General features: G+C 35.5%; 2 protein-coding genes across 9 annotated transcripts in view; one reads left to right on the forward strand and one right to left on the reverse strand.

The window, feature by feature from the left end:
• Positions 1 to 24,327, reverse strand: part of MCPH1 (microcephalin 1) — a 124,323-nt gene that overhangs the window by 41,832 nt on the left and 58,164 nt on the right. The gene's annotated exons all lie outside the window — the stretch shown is intronic.
• The window catches only part of ANGPT2 (angiopoietin 2), a 39,610-nt gene that overhangs the window by 4,659 nt on the left and 10,624 nt on the right, over positions 1 to 24,327 (forward strand). The window contains exons 2-5 of one of the 2 annotated variants that reach the window (XM_030490853.2): positions 16,008 to 16,163; positions 18,077 to 18,198; positions 19,822 to 20,054; positions 22,388 to 22,515. In XM_030490853.2, coding sequence (XP_030346713.1) covers positions 16,008 to 16,163; positions 18,077 to 18,198; positions 19,822 to 20,054; positions 22,388 to 22,515 — 639 coding nt within the window. The remainder of the gene's footprint in view (positions 1 to 16,007; positions 16,164 to 18,076; positions 18,199 to 19,821; positions 20,055 to 22,387; positions 22,516 to 24,327) is intronic. The other variant, XM_030490854.2, reaches the window with a different exon arrangement.

Below are 24,327 nucleotides of genomic sequence, written 5' to 3' on the forward strand. Positions count from 1 at the left end.
TTGAAGTACGCAAGAGATGATTCTGACTCAAGCTGCATTTCTTTCTTAAGTAATGCATCTGTTTTTACTTATTGTGAAAAGTGCTTGTTTCTGTCTATATCAACTATGTATTTGCTAAGCAAAAGAGTACTGGCAGGACCCAAAAGAAAATACTTTTTTACTTTCAGATTAGTACATGTTACCGGATAAAGTTTCCACAGTACTTTAAATGATATGACTATGCAGTTTATTGTTATATCTCCTGTAGGTAAATTTCTGTGAAAGGATTTGAATTGACACTTTTGCATGTGTTTAAAAACTATGTTGTAAAGACTATTTCTGCATCATTCCACAAATACCAAATTGGTGATACAGATATGAAATCGTACAGAATCAACAAAGAAGACTAGAGATTTTCTTGTACAGATCTACAAGACAATTGAAATTGAGAGCTCGCCATCTTCAAGATGTTATCAGTAAAAAATGTGATAAACAGAGGCTTGTTTTACTGAACCAGTCTCTTACCAGCATTCAAGATATATTTTCATGTGCTTTGTTTGTTATTAATATGATCATAATCTTATCATCTTTGATTGGTTCAAACAGCAAATTGGGACACTTTCTCCATTAATTATTGATATCAAGTGCTTTATTTTTCTTCTTTTTTCCCTTTCTTCAAGTGCACATGTAAGAAACGAGCCTGGAAATGCTTGAATTGACAGTTTCCAGTCCTTTTTATTTGCATGCCCACTTACCGTACAAAACTAAACTGCATAACCTTTAGAATATCTTAGAAGCTTTTGCAGAGAGACTGGGGTTCGGAATGGTCTTTCTTTTATACACAATTATCTTGTTACTGCTCCTTTTTTTTTGTTGTTAATTATGAAAAAAATTCAATAAAATGCATCTCACCATAATTTACCGGGGAAACAACTGATACCGTTTTCTTGATTCCTAATCACAAGAAAGATGTGACCACATATGTGTTACTTAGAATGGAACTTTGCCTGGAAGACATAGATACCCATTTCTTCCCTTCAAAATGTGATATCTTCAGTGACTGTATTATACTGTCCCTTTCATACTACCATATTTGTGTTTTTGAAAATATACCACATTATACATGATTTGATTTACAATACTTCTTGCAGTAAGCTAAGGCAGGTTAGTAAACCACTATTTATTTAACAACCTTTTACATGCTTTAATGCAAGAATCTTCTGTTGCACTAGTTGTTACATGGGATTTTACATGGCTTTGGCTGAAAGCCAGCATGGGGGCAAAGTAAAACTGTCTTTCTCAACCAGTGCCATTATTATAGGGCTAGACATGCAAAATGCGGCCAACTGATTGAGAAGACATAGTGCCAGATCGTAGATTAGGATCTACCACAGACAGGTGTCATTCTTGGATTCCTCTCTGGAGCTTAGCAAACCCAGAGTTTCATCAGATGACTGAGTCTATCTTAGCTCCCTAGAGGAAGTTCAGTCTGTCTCTTCAGCCTGGAAGAGAGAGAAACAGAGGAATGGAAACCAAAAGAAATCCTCCTTGAAGAGGCAGATTTATCAGCATTGCCAAAGTTGCAAAACATGCTGTTTGCAATAAAATAAAATGCTGCATGGCCCTCAGCCTGGCATTCTGCTTTGGCGCTAAAGTTTGTAAACCTCAGAATCAAGAGACAATAGGCAGAAAGTAGAAAGGTGGACTAGGCTGAAAATATGATAAAAATATAAAGATAAACATTATGCTTCCCACTTGTTAAAGCAGGTATAAGAGGCAAATGAGACTGATGACATTTCCATAGAGTTTGGTGTCCCCCTGTTCCCAATTCCTGACAGAATCATAGACTCACAAAATGGTTGGGTTGGAAGGGGCTTTCAAAGATCATGAAGTCCAACTCCCTGCTGTGGGCGTGGACATCTTCCACTACACCAGGTTGCTCAAAGCCCCATCAAACCTGGCCTTGAACGCTTCCAGGGATGGAGCATCCACGACTTCTCTGGGCAACCTGTGCTAGTGTCTCACCACCCTTATTTAAAAAAAAAAAAAAAAAAAAAATCTTCCTGGAACAGAAGATGCAAGTTGTACTTCAAGAGAAAGAAAAGGCTTTGGCATCTAGTTAGCACTAAGATACTGATGGGAGCCTTAAGGATACCCATATAGACTGCAGAAGGGAAAATGGGAGAAGATGGCTCTCGAATAAAAAAATATTTCATGTATGTACTAGAATATGAAACAAGAGCGTCACACAGAAAATATTTTGGTAGTCCAAATGCATTCTAGGAAATCTCTCACTGGTAATAATAGGTAAGCCACTGAGAAAACAATTTGTCAGTGGACCGTAAGCATCAATATAACCTTCAAGAAAAGGAGAATTTCTATGGCACTGAATAAGAAGTTTCAGAAACAAGCACAGACAATTTTATTTGCCATTTGATTATTTGAATTTCTCAAACTAGCTAAATATAAATTACAGGTGAAAAAAGTAAGAGCATCAGAAAATTTCACAGGGCAAAGCAGTTGGGAAAAAAGATGTATGGCACAGTAATTTAATACTCAGAAATGCCTTAGAGATATAGCACATTCCACAGTGTTAAACCAAATAACCTCACAAACACATGAAACATTAAAAAGTGCTTTACAACTGGAAATACTGTGATAATTTCATTTCCTTGAACAGACACATCTCTTGGAAATGGGACAGAGTCAAAAAGAATTTTATTTATTACCTGGTGAGAATAAATGAAATACTGCTTGGTGAACTTAAAGTCTATGCGAAGTAAACCAAGCTCAGAGGAAATGGTAAAGAATTCTTCAGGTTACGAAATCCAGATCCATGTTTTGTATAAAAAAAATCCCACACCTAAGTAGTTCTGCAAACACTCATTGTGTCAGATTTCAAGCTGCCTAGGAAAATACATTACTACTCCTTAAGTGCCTTTGGGAAAAAAAAAAAAAAAGCTTACTACATTCCAAATAACTACTGAAAATCCTATCAGTTTTTATCTGTTTGTGGAACAGGTTAGCCCTAAAATTAAGATGTTGTTTATAAAGCTCAGCAAACGTATCCTGCAATTTGTATGATTTGGAGATATCTATCTGTTCTCATTCTAACTTACAGGATGTTATGGCTCAGTCTGGACAGAGAGGGAAGCTACAGGAACATTTCTCTTGTCTTTATACCGCCTATATGAAAGTTTATCAGTTTATCTAATAATCTTCCAGGAGCCTACTAAGGTCATAACAAGGTCTTACTGCTAAAAAGAGAAGGCTGATAGAATATGCAACCTTTGCTCCGTTAACTTCTTTCTCTGTTAGTAGAGCTATGTATGGAAATCTAGTATTCTTCACAGAGTTACGTTATTCACAGAAGCTGTAAAGAGTGAAACATTTCCCTCTCTAGATGAGCGAATACTTCAGAATTCTTAGATGACAGCAACTTTCTTTCCAATTCAGCTGTCTCTAGAGATTCCTGCTAAACCCAAGTGGCATATAATGTCCTAACTTTGCTCGAACTCCCTTAAATACTGTAGGTAAAAAAATATCTTTTCAGTTTTGTATTTGTATTCAGGTCTCAAGCATCATGATAGAGCTAAAAAACCAGGAAACTATATAGGGTTCCTCTGCCCTCTGGGGAACAGCATATCAACATTCTAGCATTGATTTTGGTCAGGGATTAAAATCAGTATGTTGTGGTAACACAGCTAAGAGCTTAACAGACTATTTTATTGAATAGCTAGCTACAACATCTTATCACTTAAGTTTCCAGAAGGGGGAGAATAAGCCTTGCTTGATATGTAACAGCTCTCTCAGTGTTAGCAGCTGGAATTCTACACTGTCAAAACTGCATGAAAACTCATTAGGCAAACATTTGATCTCAAATTACAACTCCACTATAGAATTTTTTTGACAGGGAGAAGAACTAAAATTTCTCATTTCTGGAGAAAGAAAAAATTGTATCCATTTAAAAACAGTAGGAACTTATTCAAATCTATAGCATAAAAATGACGGAGTAGAGTATTAAGCTCTGTCCAAACAACAGCTCTGCAGACCTGTTCATTTTCATGCTGAAAGCATTAAGAGTCATTCACCTCATGCACTCACGGTATCAGCTTCATCGCTATGCTTGCTTTTTGGTTCAGGCCTGCACCTGACACACGTGATCCTGGAAGGAAAAAGGCTCTTTTGTTCCATTCTGTCAGGGTGTGGGAATAGGGAGACACCCAGCTCAGTGGAAAGGACATTTCCTGGGCAATTGCCATAGCCCTTACCCCACCAGCAGCTTCCCTATGTATGATGTGACGTCAGTGTACTGGGGGCTTGCTGTTCATCATATGACCTGATGTATAGCCACATCCTGAATAAGTACTGGGGTAAGCTGAGAGGTTTAATTTTGATAGCTGGCCACTAAAAATCATTTTAGTTTTGTCTTCCTCCACAGAACTTGTAGACATCCTACTGAGACACTTCATATACTTCCTTTAGGTCCTTTTCTTTGAACTACATTATATACTGTGCAGAAATTCCACCCTCCATTTTCCATTTGCAAGGTGTAACCACCTGCAAGATACTAGTTCAAACCCACAGTTTCAAAGTAAAATATAAACCATCCCCTTAAGGAGAATGTGCCAGTCAGTCAAGAAGCAGTAGCATCACTCTTCCATGGTATCAGCTGTCAACTGACAATCTCAGCTGTGCAAAAAGTCAACATTCAAGCATTAAAATCTGCAGATCAAGACTGAAATACATATGTAGCAATGGAAAACACTCTTGCCATATTTTCCTATTGCATTAACAAATATCCTGTCCATTCAGACAGTTCAATGTCCAAGAAAATTCCCTGGTGAAGAGTTAATGAAACAATTTCCCCGTTTTTGCTTTTCTTTTCATAAAGCTTTTCTATAAACAGGATAATTTAGCTATTCAAAGGCAACACCAATTCCAGTTTCTTAATACAACTTTAAAAAAATGCATAAAGTAGGCAAAAGACAGCCTAAGTGAATAAGTAAAACCAGACAAAATCTTGTATTTTTCTGCTTCTAAGGAATTGACTTAAATTAAACTAAGCTTCCTCGCATGAGGTCTGAACTTTGACCATGTTAACTATCCCTATGTTTTCACTTATGTTAAACTCCCATCCTGATGCCAAGATTTTCTGTCAGATACAATGATTGCCTATAAAGTAATAGTAAATTAAAAAAACCCGTTGTAACTGCTACTAGAGCCTTACTGGGAATGTTTTCTTAAAACTGCTCTGACATGATGAAAGAAAGTTCAAATAACTAGAAGGTAAACCCCAAGAATAATAACCAAACCCTTAGAAAGAATCTAAACTGCAACAAATATAAACAATCTGACCCTGTTGAAATCTTACCACGTACAAACAAGGATTCTGACAACTACAGTTTACCAGCTATGGAAGAAAGTTTAAATATAGCTAATAATACCCTATTTTTTTTTCCCCTGACACGTAAGTTTATTTGATTTGCATCTAGAGAAAACTTATCCATGTCTTGAGTTCAGCTTCTTTGTTATGGTAAACTTTATTAAAAGGCTGTGAGGACAACATACAAAAACCTAGCTCCACTCTAAGCCTGAAGAAAACTTCCTACTGACTTCTTAGTGAAACTGAGATTTCATCTGATGTATCTAAAAAATCATTTGGCTCAAAAGGTGAAAATTTTTTTCTTTAAACACCATTTGAAATGAATAATGGAGTAAACCAGTAAATCACACATCACACGTGGTTTAAGGCTTACTTACTTAACTTTGTGTAGTTACTTCATGTGGACTACCTCTAACTAGTAAGGATGCTATTGGAACAGAAAAAAGAATGATAATTTTAATCACAAGGAAATGCATGAAATGAAAGGAATCACATTTTCCTTTTCTTGTCCCTCTCAAGTCCATCTGGGAGTAACAGTTCCCAAGAGTCTCATACAGTCAAGTCCTTTGCACTCATCATTTTCCTCAGTGAATTTCCTTCCAACTTCACAATGTTTTTTAACCTTCAGGCCAACCAGACAATTCTTTCTCTGAGCTGGCTTTAACATCAGTCTTCCAGCCCCCTTTTGCAGCTCATTGGCTTTATGAATTCCTATCCCTGACGCATCCATTATAAAAATTGTGCTCATACAGATTCAGGTTTTTTTCTTTTTTTTCATTTTTTTTTTTTTTTTTTTTTTTTTTTTTTTTTTTTTTTTTTTCTTTCTTTCTTTCCCTTCCCTTCTTTCCCTTTATTAAGACCATTCAGCTTCCTGGCTGGACAGCCTGAACTCCCTCTTCCCTACATCCTTTGTCATTCAGGATTTTCAGTTCTGGATTCTTTTGTCCTCATTGTTAAATTTCTTTTTAACCCTCACTTACACACTCCTGGGTATTAAGACAGATAGCTTCTTTTTCTTGCTAGCTGCATCCAGGATCAATGACGCTGTTCTTTCCCCATTGCTAGATATCGTTACTCATCTTGAGAGCAGTCTTGCATCCAAGGGAGTTTCTGGAAAGTGCATTTAAAAGTCTCCCTCTTCAGTGGCCCATCCCATCAGATGACAGATAGGGACAGTTTCCTCCCATAAAATACCCATCCTATAGTGCATATATTTGGTTCTCAGCCATTTTTGCTGAGAGTTCCTCCTCTCCTATTATAATCAGTGCAAATAGCATCATTTGTTTTGAGAGGATCTGGCTCCAGGTTCTGGTCTTCATAGAAGGGCACCAACTGGCAGCTGCCTGGCTTCAGAAGCAGTGAATGGAACTCAGCTCAAGAGGTGACTTTGCACCACTGCCTAAATACTCAGTGGGGGACCAGAAACAATGAGGAACTTTTGGAAGCAATGGATAGAAAGACTTTCCTTGTTGCTTTTGTTCCAACAAACTGAACTGCCTGCTTTTAGATGGATAATCCTAGCTGTTGAAGCAAAAATGTGTTCAGGATTACGTTTTTTTTTCCCCTGCATCACACAGTACATTTTGTTTCTGCAATATGCTGCCTATATGTGCTGATCTTATTTCCAAATATTTGTGTTTGTCCACTCTTAACACAGTAGCTTCCTGTTTTATCTTTCAAGTTTTTATCTTCATAATAAGGGACAATATTTTATCTACTCCTCAGAAGCTTTTGCCTTAAAGACTCTTACCTGTGCTATGGAATAGAAAAGGGAAATAAATAGTATCCGACAAGAACATATCAAGATGATCAGTTTTTTAACTAAGCAGAGGTGACTTCCAGTTTCCCTCACTTAAGGCAGCCCTTAGCACTTTGCGTAGTTACAGTCAAGTCCATTTTGATGGGTCCTGCTTCCCCCACCCAGGGTTTTGGAAACCTCAGCGAAGTTCTCTAACAGGTCTGGTCTGGCAAGCAAGGAATTTTCAGAATGCTGATGAACATGTAGGAGCTTTTCAGACACCATCTCCCCTGCCCATCTAGCATGTCAGTGGTGGAGAGTAAGGTGTAGCATGTCTTAAAAAAAAGAACTGCAGCACTTACTTACAAAATTACTTATTTATTTTTTCCCCTCCCAGATGTACAGGAATATCAGTGCATGAGTTCTTCATAAAGAAATTTAGTTCTTCAAAAACTAAATCAGCAGCTGATGTGTACTGTCTCAAAGGCTTGAGCAACTAAAAACTGGCAGGTCTTCAGCTCAGATGACTGGTTCTCTCTTGGTAGCATCATCGATACTTCTCCTTCAAGAAAAAAATCTTACAAAAGCTCCACAAGCTATATTTAGAAGCCAGTATGTTGCAAAGTTTAAGAACTACTCAAAATGCTTTCAGTTTCCTTTATCTGTGAAGTTTTTTTTAAAGTAATGATTTTTCATGCTGAAAGATGCTCTGCGAACACAGCTTTTAAACAGGAGACACCCAGTTTTATAGCTTACAAAAGGGACTAATTGTGTTCCACAGCTTCCTAACTAGTTTGATCCTTGAACTCCGAATCATTCTTCCGTCTGGTTGGAAGTGGAATGCAAGATGACTGCTTCCCTAGAAAGCAGTGCTGAGAATGAACTGTGAATGCCTCGCTCCTTTTCACTTCCCCAATAACATATTTGAAAAGAGGAATTTGCTTCATATTTTCTCAAAAAATTGCCCCACCACATCATGAGCTAGTCTCTAAACAGGCTCTCCCATTAAAAGAGGAATTCATAAGAAATACTTGTAAGTAGAGATAAAAGAGAGAAATGGTTTTATATTAAGAAAAATCTGTGACAGATACAAATTCACTAAAAATTTTGTAAAGTTTATAAGGCTACATAGCCAGTGTCTTTCATGAAAAATGTCCTAAGTTCTCCCACCAGCTTACCTGATAGTAAGTTTATTTCAGCTGCCTATTGCTCAGTGGAATGGAAGAAAATATACAAATGGGAAAGGATTACTTTAGATCTGGAATAGCAAATGTGGGCTTTTTAGGACAGAATCTCATCTTTATACCAGTCTGGTAAAGTCCTGATTCCCTGATGGTAGCATGCAAGTACAAAATAGGACTGAAAATGTGTAGGCTTTTCTCCAAAAAGTTTGAATATTCAATTTGTGAAATTATAGACCTACGCTATAAACTAGTATTTAAAAATTAAATATTGATTAGCAGTATTTCTTACACTGTTCATAAAGAAGGAATCCTAGTTTTGAATTTTGGTGGCTTGTTGCACATGACGAATATTTATATTCATTTCAGTGAATGGCAGAAGCATCACTGGCTTCTTGTCTTCCTGGCTTCAGTGCTACTGAATTTCGGCAAAATGCCATTCATGACTCACACTATTTATTTATTTATTCTTTATTTTTAGACTAATGGGAACTTTATGAATTCCTTCCCTGATTTCTAAGAGAAATACCACTTAGCTGTGATCCTGAAAAACAGTGATTCAGTATCTTAGATTACTGCCTTAATGAACATCCTTAACTTTTAATGAGAATGATTAATCACCAAATAATTGATTTGAGTTCTGAAGATACTGTTGTTAAATTTTGATATAAAATTATTTCCTCACCCATACAGAAATTCACACTATTAAAAGGTTTGTAAGATTGACTAAGTTTCAATTAAGATTTTTTTTTTGAAATCTCAAGAATATTTTTCATTTGCAATTTTATTTAAATCTCAAAAAGAAAAAAAGCACCATAAAAAGCATGTGCATTACATATAGTATAAAGAACCTATGTCATCCTTCAAGTGATAAACCACGTGAAAACGCATGTGCAGTTAGGAAAGCAGTAGTGCAATACCGTATGTACAAAACAAGCTCAGTGACTGGAATAGTGGGAGCTCAACTCTAAGATAGCCTTTGGGATAGTTTCAGCTCTCAACGTGTCTTGCCTTTTGTTATGCCCTCTTTTGCTTTTTCTAGGTCATCATTTGGATTATAACTTTTGTAGTTCAAAACGTACAGTAGAAAGTATGATCGTGCTGTAATAACTTTTAGTATTAGGTACAAAATGCTTTCAGTCAAGAACACAGAATGAAAGTCATTCTTCCTAAATATTTGCGCAAACAATGAAGGCATTTCATGCATTTAGTTTCATGTTATATTAATAAAACGTTTTTTATTCAAGTAGATTATTTCCAATGAAGGGGGGAATTTTTTCCTTCTGCTAGAAAGCGTTAATTATAAAAGCATAACATACAGCTTCATCTAAATGACATGTAGTCAGACATGAGAATAAGTTGGTAAGCTTTTATTTAGTGCACAAGTGGCATTAACTGAACCAAATCCTGCATATAATTTAAAGTCTCTATTTACTATTTTAAGAGTTAGCATTTAAACCTTTAGTATTTTATTACACAATTTTAACTTGAATATTTTCCAATAAATCACGGCTCAGTCTGAGCTAGTACTCATTTATGGTGTTACTTTCACCTTTTGTTTGCTGACAGGAAAATGAGATAAGAGAAAAATCTTAGCTGGAGGTCTGGACAGGCAGATATGCTTGATGGGGCATGTAAGAAGCTAATAGCGTAGAGACATCTCAAGCATTCCCATATACATTCCCAAAAGATTTTTTCCCCTCCCTTGAGAAACAACACATAGTCCATTGGGACTTCAAGCCCCAGGAGAAGAAAAGAAGAAAAAAAGGCAATTTAAAATGTCTCTTTTCCAGACACAATTGTTTTTTTCTTCTGCAGAGTACTAATTTTTTCCAAAAGTTACAAGCTACTAAAATTGATAACTGGCTTTCAGAAAACATAGAGAAATGCATTATTTTATTAAAAGCGAATTTAAAATAGCTTAAGATATGATTGCTGGGGATTGATGCAATGCCCTTAAAATGTGTTCCCTGACAAGATAAATGGATCTTAGATGGGATAGTGATTCTTCCATTTTTATTCTAACTTTAAGCAGTAGCAACATTGATAGATGGTGAAAAGAAGTATGAAAAGCTATTTTAAAAGGAACAAAATTGTCTGCAGTATTTTGTCTTCATAACACAAATACATTGCAGTGATGTGGGAATACAAATATAAGCACAGATGGAGAACCAAGCAGTATGATGCTCCCTTCATTACATACATGCACATTAAGCAGCATGGCATATATACATTGGTAAAATACTTCATATGGCCTATATGAACTGCTGTGATGAAATTGTAAAAGTGTTTTCTTCTTTTTATAAAGACTACATTACGTTTCACTATTATCCATGTTCAGTAGGATCCAGAAAGAGGCTCACCCCAAGAAACCCAGACTTCAATTATACTACAAAAACCCCCAGTTTACAAATTTAGTTTTTTAATTGTAAGTGAAGTCTGTTTAAATAGTCCTTGACAAAACTGTATTTTCCATCTTTATATACAAAAATGTATCTGTGAATAAGAAATTTAAGGATTCTGTGGCATATATGAATGACCTTCTACAATGAGACAATAGCACATTGGCACAAGTTTCAAATTATGGGCTAAATTCTACTTCAGGTGACTCCCGAAGAAACCAGATGCAGCCACAGTCCAAAGAACACTGCCACTCTGAAACAAGGGCAAGGCATCAAAGACCAAGCATTACTGGGTTAAAGATAACTGAAAACATCTGGAGTATGAGAAATAGGAAGGTCTCATCTGTACTCTGAAAAAGTATTCAGAAAAAGAACTAATGAGACTCATCAGCGGTTTTCATATTCTGCCCTGTCACTGGAACTAAGTGAAACTGATTATGGATGCTTAAGTTCATTTTCCATCTTGCTCATCTTTGTGTATAAACACAAATCTTAGGGAACAAAATGTCAGGATGATGACTACAGGTATTGGAAGGGCTGATTAAATGCCTTTGGTTTAAATTCACAAAGATATTTTGAATAAAGCACAGGACATTTTCAGTAGGGATGCAAGAGTAGTAACTAAAAAAGCTTTTGACGGCTTAATATGTCAAATACTGTAGCTTCAATGCAGATTTAAAAGTGCCTAGTTGTAAATGTTGTATTTTCTGTTAGGTTTTCTACAGGATCTACTCCACTTTTGAAAATTCAGAACAAAAATAAGAGGAAAAAGACTACAGACATGTCATTATACCTGCAATTTTCTCTGTATCTACCTTAGATGACTAAGCATGCAATATGTGCTGCAATATGTGTTGCAATATAACCTGTTCAATACTTCTGCAAGTTCTTTTGAACTACTTTGTAAATTAATTACTATGCACAATCAAAGTCCATATAGAAATAGCTGTTTCTCATGGAAACTTAATGCATATTCTTTGGGTTTCCTCATTCAAAATATGAAGAAAGCTGGTTTTAGTTAAATTATTCCATATTTATCAGATGGCCAATGCCAAGAATATCAAGGGCCTAAAACTTCAAATTAATGGCAGGAGAACAATCAGTTATCAGTGCAATCAGAGGGAGATAATGACCCTCATATACACTGATATCCTTGGGCAAATATTGGGCAAAGTCTGTATTTAAAACTCTAGCATATAATTTTAAACCATGTTACTTACAATAACTTTTCTACACTATTGACAGCCACAGTTATCTTAGAAATAGTTTTGACATCTAGGACAGATCTACAATCCACAAACTTGACAGGACATTGCCCCTTCTTTTCTTTGAGGTCAAAAGTCCCAAAATATTGTGAGAGCTGGTGCAAGGAAGGGAGCAGGAACACATGGCTGGAGCATGGAGGTGTATGACCTTTCCATTTATCCAGCAACCAACTGTTAGAAGAACAACCTAAATGCAGCTGAGCTTCATACAGTAAATCATACACAGCAGTTGCTGAGTTTATGGAGCTAATGACATTTTTCGTGCAATGAATCTGCTGATCTAAATACAGGGCTATAGAGATATGACTGCAGATAAACTTTGACCTCTTTGCTACTTCTCCTATCAGGTACAGTTTTAGAATGGATGCTTTGTTGTAAGAATAAGGATTATCTTCAGATTTTAGTTGACAAGAAAAAGTCTAAAACCAGCGCTTTTGGAATTTTCTCAAACTTATAGATGATTTCCCCAAAAGTGATGAATTGCTTAGTTTAGCAATCCATATCTGATTCAAAGAAAAAAGGTCTTGATAGATTCTGATGATCTCAGGGGTTGGATGGTGTATCCTTGGATACAAAGGATCATGCAGCTCCAGCCACCTACCTACTTCTTCTAGGGGACACAGCACTATGTAGAAATTCATGATTAACATACCGCTGTTAGAAAAGAAATGTTACAGTTGAAAGAATCAGAAATATAAACATTAAGAAACCCACCAAACTTTATTTGGAAAGACTGCTCCAATAAATGACAAATTCGCTAAAATAAAACTAGCAGCCAGTACTATTTGTACCATTTATACAAGGCAGCATTTGGCAAAGAAGGGATGTATGTATTCAGATAGTTGTAAATGCTGCCAGGAACATGACTGTTTAATTAGTACTAACCCATTTGGCAATAAAGAACAAAAGCAAGACCTCATTTATAACTTTAAATGAAAGAATGATAAAGTGTGTACAAAATGCACAATTAAGTTATTGATTCTTTGGAAAATTGTTCTGTAATATGGACACTATACAATAGAAATCAGGAAGACTCTTCATTTAAATAAGTACTGGCAACCTTTCATAACGGATTAATACTATCTCCACCAATGGTTAGAAAACAAATTTCTTTTAACGCATACTCCACGTTGTCTTTTCTTTCTTGCCAGTTTAAAACTTACTTAAAAAAAGACAATCTTGGCTATAAGAGCAGTGTTTTGGAATGTGCTCCAATATGATTGATCTGTTCTTTTGGTAATGTCGCTAAAGTATTTTCATCAAATTTTATGATTTTATATGATTTTAAGTAATAAAGAATGACAGCCCCAAATTGATGACCTTAGAGAATTTTGTCTCTCTAAAAATGCATTACCATAACTATATCACAAACATTAATGATGAAATTATCTTCAAATTTCCCAGCTGTTTTTGCTATTTAAGCCTACTTTGAGACGTTTTTTCCCATCTGTTTTCATTTTTATATTTACTTTCTTGAAGAATACATGCCAGCCAGTCTTACACAAAAAATAGAATGTTTCATGAAAAAAATCCCATGAAGAATTACTGAAATGCTATTAACTGTCTATTCCTTCTTTCAAATCTGAATGTATTAATACATCTTTACTTCTTCCCTGCAATTTCCTTAAGATACGATTTATTGATTGACTTGCTCCCTTAAAAGCAGCATTTCTGAAAGATGAATCACTAATAGTCAGCTTTTTGACTATTTTTTGACAATTACTTTGTTCAGAATAACCATCATGTAATCTGGGTTGACATATATCAACAAAAGTCTTATATGCCAGCTATTAATTGAACTAAAAAGAGATTAAAAGTTGTCTTTCCATAACTAGCCATGTGGCTAGGAGAAATCTGGCAAATAATCCCTGCTGCACCTTCCAAATTTGAGCAAAATATGGGAGAAGACAGACATGCTGTTCAGACCAAGGTGTCAAGCTTCTGAACTCATGGATGGGGACTGAAGCATTTTATTCCTGTGCCATTCCCTCTTGCAAATGACCCATGATATTCTCTCCCCTTCAGAAATTTTGAGTGTGCTACTTCTTACAAAGGAAGGAGGCGCCTTGGTAGGAGCTGATGAATAGTATTCTACAAAGAAATGTGCCACAAAGAACTGCAGTCTTGCAAAATAGCTCCTAATCCTCAGTGTGGTTGATGAATCTTAGCCTTGGCTGCCTTAACTGGAGCCTGTATTGAAAAGGTTCTTCCACCTCCCTCTCAGGGAAATCCAAGGGCCTTGCTTTCTGAGAGTAGGCAATGGGAACGTGTTGTGCTCTTGCTAAGGTCAGTGCGAGATAAGAGGCATTCTGGATCAAAATAATTCTTTTATTTGTCTTCGAAGAAAAATGAAAGTAAGCACCTGCCCCTAAAAAATGATGAAATGTAGTAGTACAAAAGCCTACTTTCTACAGTTTTCCACTGTATGATGAAGAGAGAGGAACATATAAGCAAAGAGGGATGAGTGTATCTTGGTTCAGGTCAGGAAAAGAGATTTTATGATGTGTACATGCAGAGATTGCATGAAAGTGGGAAAGGATTAGTAAATGTGGAGGAAAAAACAGAAGGGATTTATGTAATCATGGTCTGTAGGTTTTTCAGGGGAAAAAAAACCCACAAGAAGCTCCAAAGTCACTTTATAGGTCAGCATCATTTTGATGTGCATGTTGCTCTAAATTAGAATAAATGAGCCAGATCATAAAACTGGCTTTAAATCTTAAAATAAATCCCTTTTGATGCTTTTCATGCTTTCAAGTAAGCACAAATACCGTATTCCCTAAATTACTTATTTAATATTTTTAAGTTCAGAAACAGATGTGGTGACAAATTGTTAAACTGGAGTCAAGAGAATACTTCAATGATTTAGAATACATCACATGAATGAGATACTATTTGAAAGAGGTTAGATACTGGGAGATAGGCTTATACTTACAGATATTCAAATAAGATAAATTACGAAAATTCAGATCTGTATGTACAAAGAAAACTGCTTTCTAAGGTTGCAAGCACAGTGAGAAGGGGTGTAAAAATCTGGCAAACAGAACCACCAGATGCCTTAAATTGTAATCATGGGTTTTGCGTACTGTAATCAGAGCAACCTTACAGCTGTGTGTTTTAACTGGGCAATTGCCTGAGCCTACCGTAAAATGTTTACCTTACCTTTAAGCCCAGAATTAACTCATTTTCTAGTAGTGTGTTTTGGAATAACTCAGTGATAACATTTTCAAAGAAGTCATGGAGTTCTGTAATCCCATTTGCAGAGATGACTTTGCTCGGATTACTGTTTTGATCTCTCTCTAGTTAACAAGGAACCAACCTTGAAGAATAAAGTTTAATATCCACAATTATTTATGCAGCAGTATAGTAGGTGTGGGTCAAAGCTTGTGCCAGATCTGAATCTCAAAGCAGTGTACTCTGTTATAAAATGACTACCAAAAAAGCCTTATTAATTTAGACACAGAAATGACTTCAGAATCAAGTATTTAAACCAGTTTTTGCATTCCTAAATATTAAGCATTTAAAAGTATTTATAGGTTTTCCTACTGTTTTGTTTCTTTATTTGAAATGCTCTCTGATAAACATGCGCACAGAACAGTGTTAAATGACATCTGACCTCTTCTCTGACTTCTAATCATGTGATGAAAAATGCTTTTGAAAATATTTAAGTCTACATACAGGAAGATGACTAAACTCTTAAGCTTTTGTCTTCTAAAACATTCCCATCGATGCCAAAGCTGGTGAAGCTCCTCTGATGGTTGCAGTGGTGGGAGCACTAAGGCAGGGAAGCTTCCAAGTGCCTGCAAGCATTCTCACCACTGTGCCTTCTACCTACCTCCTTCAAATCTCTGTTCCTGCCTTTAGAAAATGGGTGGCCACACATTCCTTGTCATATTTGCCCTTCCTCTCACAGAGCTTAACATAAGGAAACTTCACATAAATGTGTAACAGACAAGGAACAAATTTGTTTAGCAAGGCAGCCAGTAGCCTTACTGTACTAACCCCCTCCAACATTTAAAGAATGCAACTATCTTCTTCTCTCTTTCCTTTCCCATGTAGCTTGAGAATTACATCCAAGACAGTATGAAGAAAGAAATGGTAGAGATCCAGCAAACTGCAGTGCAGAACCAGACTGCAGTAATGATTGAAATAGGCACAAACTTACTAAATCAAACAGCTGAACAGACTCGCAAATTAACAGATGTTGAAGCACAAGTAAGTAATGAATTTCAAACTAAAAATGCTTCTGCTTCCCAAACACCCACAACTATACATTTAACACAGTTTAGTGTTACACTATGCAGTTCAACAATTAGACGTCAATCATTATAATCAACAGCTCTATCCAGCTTAAAGAAACATTAGTATTTGGTAATACATAGTTCCATCTCAAGCCCACTGTTGTCACTTGAAAAACTTCCATTACAGGAGGATTTGTAGTGTGTCTAGCAAGACAATTGTTCCATTCATCTTTAAAGATAATGTACTTTACTACTACTATAAACTGTAAACTACTATACTATATCCAAGCATCAGTTGGGTACTAGTGTGCTTTTATACAACCCTCATTGTATATCTTTGTTGATAATTCACCTTTCACAACCAGAAAAAAGAGAGTTCCCTCAACCTGCCTTTCTTCCATTTATCAGGCTAATTGTTTTTTTTACATTTCAATTTTCTTTTGTATGGGTTTTTTTAAATGAATGTTTTCACATATACTGTAAGTGGGATAACAGTTCATTTCCAGCACAATGCATTGTATTATTGTCATTTAACAGAGGGATAAATAAACAAATCGGAGATGAATCAAGAAAAAGGAATTAAGAGGAGTCTACTAGACAAGTGAGAGAGAAGCAAATTCACACAGAAGTAAACTTGTCTACTGTACATATTAGTCTCTAAATTATTTAAAAAAAAAAAAAAAAGGATTTATCTTTCCTTGTTAGACATTTTACTGTGTGTAGAATTCACCTAATGAATTACATAACATATTTTAACCTAAACCAAGGCTTTCTGAACTCCTTGATAAACTGATAGTTCATAGCTGTCGGGCGTACTGAATTCAACTTTCTGACTGCATTATTCAGGAGCCTATTATTTTGCAGATGTTAGGAGAATGTACTTATTCGTTGACAGTAACGTCTTCATGGAAATTACTCTATTATTTTCTGCTTAGAGGAAGAAAATCATCACTGTAACTTTCCTTCTCTGCTTGAAATTACTGGTGACTGGGTTAAGGGCTTAATTAACAACATAAGGAAATTAGCCAAACAATTGCTCTCTCAAGGACACTTGCTTTTGGCAATAGTTTTCAATTACACTTAAGTGTGAAATCATGTCCTGAATGACTGTTTAACATGAAGGACATGAGTAATCAATTCTTCCTGCCAAGGAAAGCCAAATTCTGCTGAATTAAAAAAAGCTGCTCTAAAACAATGAGAAAATATTTCTAGAAAACATGCCTCAAAGTAATGCAATCTGATACAAACCAAAAAGTATCTTCCATGTTTTCCAATATCTGCATTTCTTCATTTAAAGATAGTAAACAATATATGTAGAGAAAAGGTAACATTAAAATTCAAGGAGTGAAATAACCAAAGTGTGGTTTAGATGATTAACACTTTAAAATATAATTTGGGATTAATGAAAGTAGCTTAGAGTGAACTATCTAGTGATTTCAGGACTGGGCCAAGATTTCAACCAGTGAGAGATAAGCAAAGTACTTACTTTCTACACCAGACTGAGAAAACAACTCAACTTATTCCCTGAACAGCCACCATGATAGTTCCAGTAATGAAATAAGAATATCAGAGGGTAAAGCATTACAGCAAAACTAAAGTACACAGCAAGTTTCAGCCACTGATTAGAAACATAGTGTACTACTGAAATATTCCCAATGATAGATACATGGTAGCTTAACAACAAAATCAGTGCAACTCTGTGTATCCTTCTTCATTCTAATTCTATGGGCATTTGTGCCCAAATTAGGTGTTCAAAATACTTATTTATTTATTTATTTTTAGTTATAGGCTTAAGTAGAGATTTGCATGATTTCACAACGTAAATAAATTACAATTTATTTAAAAGAAGTATCTTAATTTTCAAATATTTTTATACATTTTATTTAGGTATTAAACCAGACAACCAGACTTGAACTTCAGCTTTTGGAACACTCTCTTTCAACAAACAAACTAGAAAGACAGATTTCAGATCAGACCAACGAGATAACTAAATTACAAGAAAAAAACAGGTAAGTTTGCCTATCAACCCGATAAAATGCTATTCCCTGATGTGTCCTTCTAATGGTTTTAGAAACAAATGTACTCAAGAAAATAAGGCCTTGAACAGAAGCGCCCCACAACCAGCTATGCTCATTACAAAGGTCATATATTATTTAAAGCCTAGAGAATCATGCAGGTTTATTCTTCTTTTTTCTGTTTATATATAATTCTTCACTATCTAAAGTTCTCCTCTGTATGAGGAACTTAAGGTTAAAACTGAAACACTTCTCAGTAGTTCAGTTGTAGCCAATTTATATTCTTTAGAGTTACCCAGATGAACTTACGCGTTATGTAACCTGACTCAAACTAATCCAGTGCGACCACATCTTTAAAATTTATTTCCATGTAGTACACAGCTATCTGAATACAAAATTAGATCTTTGTCAGAATTTTTTTCTAACCTGGTAAGTAAAGTCAAACACTACTCATATTCAATGTTCCTTACTAGTCAATCTTTTGAAATTCAGACCTATATTCAGCTATTACTCTGATCAATTTCTGTACTCGGCTGTTGTCCAAAGGCTTATACCTTTTTTCAGCTAGTGTCATTTTCATATCACCAGGGTCCTATTTTACTTTTGGCAATAAATAGTTTACAGAGAAATCTAAAAGCAGCAATAACAGTAGGTTTCCTCCTTCAAAGCCATGTTTTTCAATGAGAACCATATGTGCAAAGTGCTTTTTATTTTGAAAGAATTAGCTTAAAAAACCCAGGAGACATGTTTTGACATTTTTGTTCAGTACTCTACTACATTTATATATGCTCCCTAAAGGTTTTATCTACCAGCCTAATAAAAACAAGCATCCTTATCAAATGGAAAGCAAAGTAAATACTGAATTTTAAAATGTCACTTTTTTTTTTTGTGTTGAACTCTGCAGACTTTAGACTACCCTTGTAAAACCCACGTAAATACAAAAGCATTGTTTCTCACCTAACAAAAGACAATCTAATATTGAGCTAATCTGCTTGAAACATAAGGTTCAGGATTTTTTTTTTTTCAATAACAGCAGTGGATTTTAGGTAAACTTATCCCTTCTGGCCATGCATCTTTTAACATCAGCTTTCTCAGAGTCTGCATCAGAACAATTACCAATGAAATAATATTCCAGCCAGTCACGTACTCACACCAGCTTCAGGAGATGGATTACACATATTCAAGCAACTATTTGCATGTTTCCCTGTCTTAACACCATAACATTTGTTTAAGTATATATTTTACTATAATTACAGGATGTTCAAAAAGTTCATAGGTTCATCTTTAAATAAGTTTCATCTTTTAATAGGGTAAAACCCATGAAATCTTTCACTATATCTTTTCTTCCATAATGTTGAATTATAAACCACCTAACTGTTACACTTTAAAAGCCTGCTATACAGACTATAGTAGATAATGTTGTTTATGAATGTACTAATATAATAAATTAAAGCACATGTATCAAACTAAACTCAGGTTTTAGCTTTCTATTGCATGCATGGCATCAGAGAATGAAGTTGAGTACTTATGAAGAAAGAAACTTCTGCAACAGGCTTGATCCTCTTTACATCGTATCAGAATTGTTTCTCTGGAGCCTAACTGTAATCCTTTATTTAGCTTTCTAGAAAAAAGAGTTCTCGAGATGGAAGACAAGCACACACTTCAGCTGAAATCAATAAAAGATGAAAAAGATCAGCTTCAAGTCCTAGTAGCCAGACAGAATTCTATTATAGAAGAACTAGAAAAACAGTTAGTTACAGCTACAGTAAACAACTCAGTTTTGCAAAAACAGCAACATGATCTGATGGAGACTGTTCATAACTTGCTTACTATGATATCTACACCAAACTGTAAGTAAAAGCAGACATGCTTATATCATTTGAGTGACATTCCCTAATTTGTGTATGTTATTACCTATAAAGTCTTAACAACCAGTTTTGCCACACTTCTGCTTCTCAAAAATTATATTTTTTTGCTTTAAATTCTGCATCTGAGTTAATGAACCTATTTTTCAGGGGCACGTGGGGAGTTGGGGGCGGAAGGAACAGCCACAACATCTGTATGTTTTCTTTTCAACATTTTGTTAATCTTCTGTGGTTTATATTGGTTTGCCTGGAGAATTCTCCAGTGGTTCTACAAAATGATACGCTACAGAGATGCCAAGTATCATTCATCTCACATGGCATTCATTCACATGGCAATATACACTCCCTTGACCATATATTTAGGTTAGACTGCATGATGTAGGGCTGCAGCTTTTCTTCCTGACTCCCAAAGGTTGCTTCGGCTACCTCTCACTGCGCTGTGCACACAGAGTTGATCAAAGAAAGGACAAATTACAGCGGCTATAAAAGGCAAAGGAATCAGTATTGGCTCAGTTTCTAGCATCTATGTATGCCCCAAACAACAAAAGCCCCAGCCCAGGGCAGCAGGTACTCCCAGAAGTTCTCAATCTTTCACTGAAGCTTCCCTGTTCATTCTAAAGATCCCTCAGCCTAGCAAATTTTATAGGCAATAATCTCACACATAGATGCTTGACAGCCCTGCAACAAATTATAGTCACTGAGCACAGCTTCTGAATTTATGCAGATTTACATGCTCCATTAAAAAACCCCACACAAACCATCAACTGAAAGTTATGGCTAAACAGGATTTAAACAAATGAACAAATTCCTTACTTTGAATTTCATGTCTGATAAGGAACTTTGCCAAATAAATAAGGTATAGCTCTTCTATATAAAAGAGTAAAGAATTTGGCATATTTGCCTGTAAAATTCTCAGGGCTGGAAACACAGATGCATATAGAACCCCAAAAAAGATATTTTAAATTAAATACTAAAAAAAATTTAAAATACCTGTCATTGCAACCTAAAAAACAGTATAGATGGATTGTGCTTTGTTACTGTAAGCTGGATCACAAAAAAGGAAAAGGGTGTTCAGGAATCCTTGCTTTCAGTGGCATCCTAAATTATACGATGTAGGTTTTTCTAAACAAGGTAAATCCCAAGTTTTTTGTCTTAATAATTGATACTATCCCCTTAAATACCATTACCAAGGCTGTACATGTTCCTGCTGATGTTATCTGCTATGCTAGTGCACAAATAAGTAAACAAGTCAAAGTCATGTTGGCTACAACACTGTTAAACCCAGAGTGGAAAAAATAATGAATGCTTGCCAAAAAGACAAAATTAGCAGGGAAAGCTTCTAAGACAGTATACAAACAATAGAGTGTGGAAAAGCTATTAAAACACTGAATGTGTTATTTTTATGTTTAAGGCAAAACATGTAAACAGGTAAATAATGAATAAGCGAGTTCTTTTTTGAGAACATAATAAGCAACTGTAATATAAGCATGTATTTATCTGGCACCTAAAACTTTGTCCTAATAGGCTGTGCTTGTTAGATTAAATTAAAAGGGAAAATACACAGAACCAACCCCAAAAGGGTAAAATATGAAATATCAGTCAGCAGGCAAAATGCCAGGAAATTCCAACCTCCATAGTTAATAAAGAACTGAACAAAAAGATGAGCCTTAGATTGTTCTGTAAAATAAGAAGGCTTAGGCATATTAAAATACATTTTTTTCACAAATGAATTCCAGAAGGGATATCTCCATTGTGGGCTGGGCTGTGCTTCCAAGTTTCAGCTTGGTACATACAAAGTTGTGTCTGATCAGTACAGGGTCAAAACCACTAGCTAAAACTGTGTAAGTGAAGTTATTCCAGTCAGCTGTATTAGAAAAGATTTCATAACTCTTATGTTAGATTTCACAACACTAGAATACTGGCCGAAGGTCATTATTAATATAATCAGTTGCAAGTTAGATGTTTGTAATAGTAGTTAGCGCATACAGAGGTTGTAATGCATGTAGGAGTCCCAGCAAAGGCAATGAATGGAAACAGAAACTGCCCAACTGAATGAGAAGCTATATCCTAAGTTCTCTTATTCCACATATTAAGAAATGTTAGCACTTTTCAACCTATCGAGCAATCACGCTCATATCAAAACAATGTCTCTAAATAATATACAGTAACAACACACATAATTTTGCCTTCATTTCTTCTGGGACCAGGCATATTTTTCAGAACTACGAAGTTTTAAGCTGACTACATTATTAATTGCTTCTTAGTAATGTCTGTTCATCTTCTCTTAATGCCTTCAATTTCTGTTGTATTTTTAACAGCTAAGAACAACTTCATAGCTAAAGAGGAGCAAATCAGCTTTAAAGACTGTGCTGAAGCTTTCAAGTCTGGACTGACAACAAGTGGAATCTACACTTTAACAGTTCCAAACACCGTACAAGAAAAGAAGGTAGGATGTCTATGAAGTGCTACCTAGGCATAATGTGTGTTAAAAAGTTATTAGATCTGGTAAATATGCTATTTTAAAAGCTAATTAATAGTGAAGTTTATTACTTACCATGTTTTTTTCATGAGCATTTCATCACTTATAGATTTGAGTATCTCACAGGAAGAAGAAAGTCCTTCAGATGAAATCTTGGCTTAGTTGAAATGAACAAGCATTTTGTTGTTCATTTCAACACGCCAGAATCTCAGTCTTTCTTTCCACATAATTAACACAATTAAAGCAATATAGTACTATATTTTTTTTATGACATCTCTAACTCTAGCACAATTGCTCTGCATGATCAGCAATCTCCTGTCTCCTCTAAGTTCCTAGTTCCTTCATATGCCCATGAAATTTCAGGTGGCAAAAGGAGGTAAAATCAGGGGCAAGGAAGAGTACTCATGGATGTGTACTCATGTAAGCAATCTACTAGTACTGGACTCAGTACTGGGTTCAGGTTCTTTGTTATGCAGAGCTTTAAGGGCATTTGTGTAACAATTAGATAGCAATTGCATCAGCACAACTGACACTGGGTAACAGAGAGGATTTAAACCACGTAACCACTCTGATTTAAATAAAAGATGAGTTTGTGGTATTTTCACTATATCGGTTTAAATTAATTCCTCTTTGGATATCTTGTCTCCCTATGTGTTTACCCGAAATGAACTTCAGTGTCAATTTACTTTAAAGCAACACACTACACCTCTATAGAAGAAATCTTGAAATAAAAATGGCACTAGGGATGAAACAGTGGATGCCTGACAGAGATTCTCCATCTACTAAAGTAAATAAAATGATAAAGCTTCAGATGGTATTATTCAGTTGAAACAATCCATAAAATCTGAAACGGAGAAAAGTGTCAGGTGGACTGTGTGGCTATAAGCATTCTGAGGAGTGAGACTCAAATGATGCATGTTTCCAACTTTACAGACACAGCAGGCTGAGGAGGCCAAGAGGCCAAAGGAGATTTGAATATAAACAAAAACACTTACTGTATTTCTTAGACAAACATTAAATAATTTTCTATGGTTTTTATTTTATAATCTCATACAGTAGACATTTCCTTACAAAAAAAGGAAGTGTTTTATGCAGTGCTTAAGGCTCTACTTTATTATATCAGAAATATTTGGGGGGAAAAAACAGAAAATGTACAAAAGCAGAGAAAAATGAGGGCACATGTGGAAAAGCAATTGGTAAAACTCTGACAGAGAAAAAGTGAGAGAATCGAGTTTTGATAGCAAAGGTTTAGAAACTAAGTTCACCAGTGGCTAGTCTTTGAAGTGCCAGAAGTTCACCTAACCCAAGCCAGACTTTGTGATCTTTAACCTTACAAAGCTCTCAACTAAAGGAAATGAGCAGTATGGTTGGGTAAGTTCTATAAAATACAATACATAAAATCTACAATTTTTGCAGATATCATCTAGAGAAATGATGATATCTGCAGTCTGCTTCCCTTGGGAAAGAAAAAAACAGAAGAGGCTGGTAAGAAAGTTACATAAGATGCAATAAAGTGTTTTATTACACATGAAGCAGAATGGTATTTAAATAGCATAGATATCTAAAGTCACAGTTTTAAAAGCTAAATGAGATGCAAGCTACTGCATCTCTAAAGTAAGAGATTGCAGCAGTCTTTGTTAGACATCTCGGGAACGGTTACATTCCTTATTATCTTAATATTACTTCTCTCAGGCTCTTACCTTTGGTTTTAATTTTACTATCAAAAATAATATACACAGCATGCATGTTTTCTAAAAGCAGACACAAGTGCATGCCACA

The sequence above is a fragment of the Strigops habroptila genome, chromosome 6, assembly GCF_004027225.2.
Source record: "Strigops habroptila isolate Jane chromosome 6, bStrHab1.2.pri, whole genome shotgun sequence".
Classification (NCBI taxonomy): domain Eukaryota; kingdom Metazoa; phylum Chordata; class Aves; order Psittaciformes; family Psittacidae; genus Strigops; species Strigops habroptila.